General features: G+C 40.3%; 1 protein-coding gene across 1 annotated transcript; it reads left to right on the top strand.

Annotated features, from left to right (window-relative positions):
* The first annotated feature begins 281 nt into the window (after positions 1 to 281).
* tada1 (transcriptional adaptor 1) lies at positions 282 to 9,539 on the top strand. Its single transcript, XM_036597144.1, is given in 9 exon segments — positions 282 to 550; positions 2,365 to 2,416; positions 2,418 to 2,457; positions 3,091 to 3,156; positions 3,708 to 3,808; positions 4,035 to 4,244; positions 4,876 to 5,027; positions 6,084 to 6,240; positions 7,128 to 9,539. Coding segments are annotated over 9 exon segments (1,026 nt in total). The 5' UTR covers positions 282 to 455; the 3' UTR covers positions 7,281 to 9,539.
* The last annotated feature ends 372 nt before the right edge of the window (positions 9,540 to 9,911 follow it).

Below are 9,911 nucleotides of genomic sequence, written 5' to 3'. Positions count from 1 at the left end.
TGAGATGCCATAATTATGACATTTTAAGTCATACTTATGAGATAGTGACATTATTATGAGATACTAAGTGATAACTATGAAACATCGTAATAATTTTGAGATGTTAAATCATAATTATGAGATATATGTCATAATTATGAGCTATTAAGTCGGAATCATGTAAATCTTTCTCATTATTATGACTTGCTGAACGGCCGTATATTTTTCTCGAGAACAATTTCTCCAGAAACGGGCCTCGCATGTTCCACTCCCGCACAGCAGGGGGCAGTGTTGCCCATCGCCGATGAATAAGAAAGGCGAAAGTGTCCACACTGTCAGGGTCCCTCGGTGTGTCGGAGTGTCGGTGGGTGTCCAGCAGCTTTTGTGAGCGATAAATGCTAAAGTCTGGTGGTGGTATTAGTCTGAGGAGCGGCGGGCCTCGCAGGTCCTCCCTGAGCCCCCCGCCCTGAGCGCGGATGGTCGGGGCCGACGGCGCGATGGCGGCCCACTCCAGCGAACTGGAACTGGCCAAGAAGAACCTGACCGACGCCATCGGCGACAACATCAAACAGTAAGCGGCTGTAATCGCGCGGGGTGTGAAATACTGAGTGTATCTCCTTTTTAGTGTCCGTCCAGAAATGAGTGTTAGCCGTGTAAATGAGCGGAGGTTCGAGGAGAGCGGAGTTAGCTTTCTCAGGCTAAGCTAATCCTGTTTACCACCTTCTTTCCGATTTTCCGTTCCACCTTAAATGGGCTGCAGCCGCGTTTCAGCCGGGTTAATACTCTGAAATGAGGCTCTTTGGGGATTTTGATGCTTTTGTAAAGCTAAAACATGCATTCACTGTGAAACGCGACCCTCCAGAGTTGCTGAGGAAAAGCCACTACATTGAGGCTACTGATTTACATATTGAGGCCACGAGTGAAGTTTCTCACAACAGTGTGTTCAGTATGTTAATTCGTGGCCACACATTATTAAAAAAACAATCACCGTGTCACCTTACGGGCTCTGCACGTTTATACCTTTCAAACACCGTTTAATATTGAACTCATTTTTACTGTACAGTGTTTAGAGTGGGAATAAGAGGATCAGTGGGAACCAACATGGTCTGTTTTAGAGAAAAACACGTTTTAGTGCCAAAAACATGGTGACTTTTCAAGGCAAGTCCAGTTTATTTATACACAAAGGGGATTCAGTTTGCTTTTCATAAATAAATTATGAGATATTAAGTCATAATAATGAGAAGGGAAGTCATTAGGACATCGTCTCATAAGTATGACTTAACAAGTCATAATTATTAGACTTTGTCATAATTTTTAGATATTAAGTCATAATTATGAGATACTAAGTCATGCGATTGTAAGTTGCAATTATAAGAAAGTCATGATTATGATTTATGAGAAGGCAAATCATAATTGTCACTCTTTTATATAGTTGTGTTACTAAGTCATTTTTAAGAGATTTAAGTCACAATTATGAGATTTTAAATCTCATAATTATGAGATACTAAATCTTTAAAAGAAAATATATATGCAAAGTGCTTAATAGTGGAAAACAAAAGATAAAAATCGTTAAAGACATAATTAAGATGAAGTACAGAGTACATAAAATAGAATAAAAGCATGAAAGGGAATTAAAACAAAGGGCTTGAGTGTCATTAAGATTAGCTTATTAAAGCGCAGTAAGATTAGAGCACAAGTCTTCGAGCTCACGCGCGGCCAGCTAGAAGCGCGCATGATGGTGACCGCCTTCGAGATGGGTCTGGACAATGTTACTGAGGAAGCAGTGAGCACTGTGGTCTGCGCTTTAGAGGTGAGTGTGCGACGGGATGCGCCTCTGATTTTGGACCTGGAAATAAAGAATAAAATCAGAAAACTTTTGACAAAAGTCGGGGAAACTTGTTGATTCTCTCGCAAAACCGTTTCATGAGGAGTTTTCAAATGGTGCCTTTTAGGAACCAAACTTTGGAACCCATCCCTGTGTGCGTGGTGGGCGCATGGTTCTGTGTGGCTAGGAGGTGTGGAGTGTATGTGTTTTTATGCTGGTTTCACAGTCATGGGCACAGACTGAAAAAGAACTGGATTTAAACATCATTACATTTGGGGCTCGTCTAAGATCTTCTGGCAGTTTGTTCCAGTTGGCGTAATGTTTCTTATGGTAAAACAGTGGTAAATACTGCACCTTCATGCTCCTCTGTGCCCAGCAGTACTTTGTCTCAGGCATTTGGCGGCGTATATAACCAGTTTATAAGGTAACGTCCTGTGAGGTGTCTTTAGAGACGCTTAGTCACTTCGTACAGGAGCTTTGGGAATACCAGTTTGAGATGCAGCTAATGAAGCATGTTAACTTGCTACTGTAAAAGTTACAGTTGTGATTCTGGTTTTCAGTTACTGGGCTAATCTGAAACTGTGGTTCAAGCAGAAAATCAGCAAAGAAGAGTTTCGACATTGAAGCCCGGCGCCTTTTGGGACAAGATAATGGTGAGTTCTGTGGTCTAGATTTGTTTCCTGGCCTCCTTTGAGCTGAACATACTTGGCTTCCTTGTTGTGCATCTGGTTTACACCACGCTGTGCTTACGAAGGCTGTCTAGTTTTGGACTAAATTAGTGATTAATCTTTGAAATTGTTGGAGTAAACGCACCGTTTTGAACAGTCAAAGTCTCCAAAGCTGTTGAAATAACTTCAGCGTCATAAGAAATTTTTAGAAGTTGAATGTTCAGAAATGTTTTATTGTATTTGAGGCCGTTTAGGTTTTTGAATTGTTTGTCCCTCATTTTCACAGTTTTATAAGATCACCAATTTTGGACAAGGACAAACTACTTTTGGAATAAAATCCGTATTTATCTGAGCCAAGTCAACCCATATAATATACAGTCATGTGGAAAACTCTACAGTGGTGGTGATGGGAGCTGTAGTGCAGCTCATGGTGAAATAGGCTAATATGAACAGAAAATTAAAGTAGTTCTGCCAGCCGAATAGGATTGGGCCACGGGCCGGACTTGGCCTTCAGGCCTTGTGTTTGACAAGTGGGCAGTAAAAGATGTTAATTTTATTCTTACTAAGAAAATCAATTCTTTTCCAAATGATTTAACATTTTGTTTTTTACCTTGACAGTTCACGTTCACAATGACTTCCTGTTGGCCATTCTTACACGCTGTCAGATTATTGTATCCACACCAGGTAAGATTCAGAATTTACAGCAGACTAAACTCACCACTTGCTCTTGCAGCCTGCAGAAGCTGAAGAAACATGTATTGTTTGCTCAGGATCTCAAGTCCTTTGGCATTACTGTGCTGTAAATACTTGACCTTCAGATTTGGATGATGATGGTTAAATAAACCTGTAAAATATCATTATAGTCTAAAGATCTTTTGCTCTTTTATTTAGAGTGTTTATATTCTCAATGTTGTGAAGGATAGTTTGTATTATGATATTTAGTATATATATATATATATATATATATAATATATGTGTGTGTGTTGTCTATACAGTAATCAGTATCAAACTGTAATCTTATTAAGTGATTAATAAGGTTAATATCTTGATCGTTAATCCTCTTCATGATATTTCTTTTTCTTGAGTGCTTTGCTCTCCCTTTGCTGCTGCAGCACTGTGAATATCCCCAGTGTTGGACTGATAAAGGATTATCTCATCTAAAATGTTAACGAGCACAAGTTCTTAGCTGCTTAGTGTGAAATACTAACTAACCTCCAGATGGTTTTCTCCCCCAGAGGGCCCTGGCTCACTGCAGTGGACGGGCAGCTCTGCCTCAAAGCCTGGGAAACCAAACAAAGGCAAAAAGAAATTTTCCTCTGTTCGTCAGAAATTTGATGTAAGTCATTTTGTCTTTTTGACTTTAGTTTGAGAACAAGATCCATGTGCTGTTTCCTGCAGCCTGTCAGTGCGTGTCATGGCGCGTTCGCGTCAGAGGTGTCCTCGGGAGCAAAGTGCAGGGAAAACAATAACCTGCAGTTTTGTAGAACTAGGAGCGAAGAACGCTGATGATTGTTATACTAGTCTGTCCGTATATTCTCAGTCTGTCTTTCCTCTCGCTGCAGCATCGCTTCCAGCCCCAGAACCCATTGAGCGGAGCACAGCCGTTTAGTCCGCGTGAGACTCAGGATGAGGAGGAGATGAGGCTCAGCGCTCACACGCTGTTACTGCCCACGCGCGGCCAGCTAGAAGCGCGCATGATGGTGACCGCCTTCGAGATGGGCCTGGACAATGTTACTGAGGAAGCAGTGAGCACTGTGGTCTGCGCTTTAGAGGTGAGTGTGTGACGGGATGCGCCTCTGATTTTGGACCTGGAAATAAAAAATAAAATCAGAAAGCTTTTGACAAAAGTCGGGGAAACTTGTTGATTCTCTCGCAAAAGCGTTTCATGAGGAGTTTTCAAATGGTGCCTTTTAGGAACCAAACTTTGGAACCCATCCCTGTGTGCGTGGTGGGTGCACGGTGGCTATGAGGTGTGGAGTGTATGTGTTTTTATGCTGGTTTCACTCAGTCATTTTAAACATCTTTACTTTCTAACCACCTCCACTCTGCCTGCAACTGTTTTACTTGATTTTTACTGGTGTCTTATTTTCATTATTTTAGTTATTTGATATTTTTTCCTGTTTATTTATTATTCATGTTCTTATTTTATTATTATATTAGATTATATTATTGTAATTTTGATTAATTTTAGTTTCCTTTTTTGACCTCATTTTATCTTATTTTATTAACTTTTACATTTTAGTTATGCTTTAATTATTGTTTCATATTTTCTACTGTTTATTTACTGTTTTATACTTGCCTGATTTGAGTCATTTTTATTATTTGATATATTTTTACATATTGATCTCTTTTTCCTGTATCAACTCAGCCACCCTCAGTGTTCTCCATCTTCCTCCTGTGCAGGTCCACTTAAAAGACGTCATAACTGCTGTGGTGTCACGGAGAAAAGCCTACCGGTTGAGAGACGGACACTTCCAGTACGCCTTTGGCAGTGATGTCACACCCCAGCCCTACCTCAAAAACAGCCTGGCAGCCTACCAGACTGTCACAGAGTGGTGAGTTATTTTACCATCTGTATAAACAAGTAACCAGCGTTGTTCAAACCATTCGAGCAAAATAAACAGTTGCTATGATCTGATTTAAAGTTTTGAAACTGAAGCTTCACACATGACTTTACGTCACACAGGCAGGCGGTATCAGAAATGTTTATGTAAGTGGTACAAACTGACAGCTTGGTTTAATGTGCAAAACACTCTCTTGAATATGCATTAGTTTTCATACCCCTTGTACTTGAGGCTTTTTTCAGTTTTTGTGGTGAGTGACACAGCGCTATTTGCCATTGTGACCAAGAACTGTATACCTGCCTTTGTGTACAGGGCAATAATCTGGCCCAGTATAGCCCTGGGATTATGGCAGATGTGCCAGGTTTGTTGTTTTTGTATTGTGTTTTTTTTATTCTACTCCCACACTCTTCTGGATATACAGTCGTCCTACTTAAAAGGGATTTAATTGGCCCAGTTTAGTCTTACCCAGTTCCACCCGTAAGCTCCCCCAGTCTCATGATAGTACCAGCACAAGGAGGGTGAAGCCCTCAACACGCTTGGAGGAGAACACTAAAGGCCAATTAATAGTCTGGGCGACAAGCGTCGCTCAACAAAAAAACTATGGTCAGCAGATTTTGCAGCGCAGTAGACTTTCGTAGTCGTGTACCAAACGACAAAACTAAAAGTAATCGCAGTCACGGAAAAAGGTTTGAAAATGAGAACAAATTGTCTTATGAATGTATATTGATTCTAGTTCTGAATAGCTGGCAGCCTGTTCTGTTTCTGAAAGCAGTGGAGCAGCAAAAAAGTAAACACAGCTGCACACTGACCACAGCAACAGTCCAGAACGTAGAACTTTGAGTTTTCATTTTTTTTACTTTTTTATTTTTTTTATTTATTTATTATTATATATTTTTTTTTGGAGCGGGGCTTGTCGCCTGGACTGTAACCATGTGGGAGCACCAAAGGCCTAGATATGGGGAAACTGCAGCCAAGGAGACTCTTCCACATCCTCAGAGAATGGTAATTACACAGTGTCCTTACAGTTTTGTATTCCTGTGCCTCCAGCCCTCCTCCCAGTGCCTCCTTGCCCGCCGGCCCACCTACCCATGTGTCTCCAGACGATGCGGAACAGCAGGCTGCTCTCCTGTTGGCCTGTTCTGGTGACACTGTTCCTGCCCCTCTGCCTCCTATTGGCATGTACGACCTACTGGAAGCTCTTCAGGTGAGATCTGAACTTCAGTAGCTCAGATTTACCTCTTCTAACTGAACTGAACTGAAGGTTATTACAGTGCAGAAGTTATATGTGAAATATATCTTAAATGAAGGCAGTAAACCCAGCAGTCCTGTTCATGGTGTAGCTTTTAGCTAACTTAAGTCAGCATCTTTCCCATCAATTGTACTTCTTTCAGTTTAGTCTTCCTAATTTATCCCATTCACATACACGTTTGCTTTCTGTAGTCATTTGCATTTGGTAAGCATGATTTTCATCAGTTGTTTAGTGTTTATTGTGATTTCTAAATGCTTTTCGCAAAAACTGCAAAGCTTTATGAACCCTAAAGGCTCAGTAAAATTTCAAAGTTGGACATTTTTTCTTGAAGTCTCTGTATAATATTTGTGTTGTTTTTATGCTTTAAAAAATGGTCAATTTATTTTTATATGACCTTCTTTTATTGCTTGGATTAAAATGAAAGACGTTGTTTTTGTTACTGTGCCTTTAAGAGCTCTAAATGAGCTCTATAAGCTGCATTGTGCCCTTATTCAAAAAACACGCAGAGCTAAAACACTCCTCAGACCTTGAGCAGGAGTGGGCAGAGCTTAGCTGCTGTAGGCTGAATATGTAGATGTGTGTAAACACGTTGGATTTCATGACATAATAGAAACAATTATTTCAGAACAGGCTGTTTTAGCTGTTTAGTCTGGGGTGGTTTTGCGTCTTAGTCAGGGGGTCTGGGGACTGTTTACATATTACTTTAAACTACCTTATTTAAAATAAAAGTGATGGGAATTTTTCCATGAAACGGGACTGTTAAGTAACCATAAAAATTGTAACTTTTGATTTTGACAAACTGCTGCTTCAAATCTTGGCTCTCGTTGCTGTTTTGTTCACAGGTGCACCGCAGGGTGATGCCCTCTCACACCGTTTACGCTCTGAACATCGAGCGAATCATCGCCAGGCTCTGGCACCCCAGTCACGAGGAGCTGGAGCAGGACCACATCCACAGACAGCGGCTGGCCGCCAAGGAGGGCCTGCTCATCAGCTGAGAGAGGCTGCGTTTACAGATTCAGGGGTGGTTTATAGTCCATCTTTGGATGACTCTGACAGCCAAAAGCAACACGAACATGAACCATTGTTGGTGGACAGGTGCTGCATATCAGATCTACATGTGTGTCACATTACTGGTAGAGCTGATGGTGGATATACAAGCACAGTTTGTTTGTGGCGAGTGGACACAGCACTATTTGCCTTTGTGACCAAGGACTGTTTACCTGCCTTTGGATACAGGGCGATGGAATTGGAGCATAATCTGGCCCAGTATAGCCCTGGGATTATGGCAGATATGCCAGGATTATTGGTTTTTTGTATTGTTTTTTTATTCTTCTCCCACACTCTTCTGGATATACAGTAGTTCTACTTAAAACGAGATTTAATTGGCCTGGGTTTAAGAAAAAAGGACCATTAATTTAGGTAAAGAACAGTTTTGTTGGAAGGATTTTGACACTTAAAACTAGTGAATAGGGGCCACTTAAATGGTTTATTGAAATTCAGATTGCATTGACTCTTCTGTCTTAACTTTAATTTAATTAAACAGTAGCTTGTACTAATACAGTATATGTCCAGAAGCTTATAGACACCTGTTCATCTACCATTTCCTCCGAAATCAATTCTCATATGGGAAGGCTTTACAGAAGATATTGTAACATTGCTGTGAGGATTTGATTGCATTTAGCCACAAGAACATTAGTGAGGTCAGGTGCTGATGTTGGATGATCAGTTCTGGACACTCCAACTCATCCCAAAGGTACTGGATGGAGCTCCATTACTCCAGAGAATGCATTTCCATGGCTCCTCAGCCCAATGCTGGGGGGGGGGGCTTCATACCCCTCTAGCCCCTGCTTGACATTGAGCATGTTCTTCTGCACACAACATTACACATTTCCACCAGAGAGGTCTCCAAATCCCCAAAGCTTACATAGTGCAGCTTTAAAGTAGCCATATTCGCTATTTAGAAGGGCTGGCTGTCAATGAAATTTGCTTTCTATAAACCGTTTGAGTGAACTGATGAGGTATTAAAATCTCTGTTCCTCTGTGATCTTTCTTGCTCCTGTTCTGACACAGGGGTCAGTTATGGTTTTACATGGCTAGTGGACTCGCAGAGCTGCCTCCTGGTGACTTCAGTCAACAGAAGAGGCCCCAGTCATATAATCTGATCAGCAGGAACTCGGTTTGTGTAGATATTTTGCACTTTTGTAAATATTTCTGTACCAAGTAATGTTCTTTTTCCTCTCAAACAATAAATGCCAACAATGATAAATGGAAAAACAACGATAATCACATCCAGTGAAGGTTCCTGCATACCTGGCTTTGAATCTTAAAGGTTCTAACTGCTTTACAAATTGATGATAAATGGTAAAAACTGGCCACTTGGTCGGACATGTTCAGCGTGTTGAACGTGCCAGAACTCCTTTAGTTAACCAGAAGCCCTTAATCATTGAGCGTGTTTACATGCTGTCAATAATCCGATCATAATCAGATTTCTGCAGTTATTATTCAAAAGGTCATGTAAACAGCAAACTCAGATTTCTTAAATCGGACTAAAGTCTGGAAATCTGATTAAGAAATCTGGTTAAGCTGGATTTTAGCTCAGTAATCAGATTTCTCAGTGCATGTGAACCCTTACTCTGATTTCTTTCGCATTTCTCAATCTGCGCATGTGCGGAACAGACTGCTGTACCTGAAATAAGCAAGCAGCGAGACGCAGCAAAACACTTTTGGAGCGAGGCAGAAACCAACTACATTCTCGATGAAATTAAGGATTTAAATATTCTTCATCTTCTTGATGATGTATGTTTGTATTTTCAGTTAAAGTGGCGTGATGTTTAAAAAAAAAGCTGAGGCATGAGGTTTGAGTTTATTACGTTTACGTCGCGTCTTCTGTGGGTTTATTGGCCGGTTTCAAAGCAGAAATTTGATAACTGTTTGACTCAAGTTTCTCCCTTATCTGGTTACTGAAGTGTATGTAAACATGTTGATCGGATTGCTGACAAAATCTGATTTTCTGCAATTATCGGATTATTAAGTGCATGTAAACGCACTCACTGTAAGTAACCGTGTATAAATGAATGTGTTCTTGAAGACTAGACTGGACTCTCTACAATGTGATTGAAAAGGCAGTTTAGAAAAGGCTTTTACAAAATCAGAAGAACAATAATGGCTGAAAATTGTTATTTTTTTTTTTAGGCTTTTGATAATAAACTGAAGTTTTTGACAACTGAAATAATGTGAAATAAACGTTTATTTAACGACCGTTTCCCTGTCCTAGGTGAAATAGGTGTTGGGTGTCCTATGCTGAAAAAATGTGGTCTGTCTAAAAGAAACCTAACTGAAGGTTTGAGTAGTTTCAAAGTCAGCGTTGTCGTCTCTGCTCATCACAAATGTGTTGAGAGAGAAGAACAAAATGTAGTTTCTCCAGGACTCAGTTCTACATTTAAACATAGAACAGCAACAGACAAAACTATGCAAACACTATACAATAAACCCTTCTGTACAAAATACATTAACTTTAAAGCCATTAAACACAGCACAATAGAGAAAACTGACCAGCTGTTTGTCCACAGCAGCATTAATAGTTGTCTGTTTTTTGTTGTTTTTTTTGTTTGTTTGTTTGTTTGTTT

Source organism: Colossoma macropomum, unplaced genomic scaffold (genome assembly GCF_904425465.1).
Source record: "Colossoma macropomum unplaced genomic scaffold, Colossoma_macropomum, whole genome shotgun sequence".
Taxonomy (NCBI): domain Eukaryota; kingdom Metazoa; phylum Chordata; class Actinopteri; order Characiformes; family Serrasalmidae; genus Colossoma; species Colossoma macropomum.
This window is presented reverse-complemented; position numbering and strand designations above follow the sequence as displayed.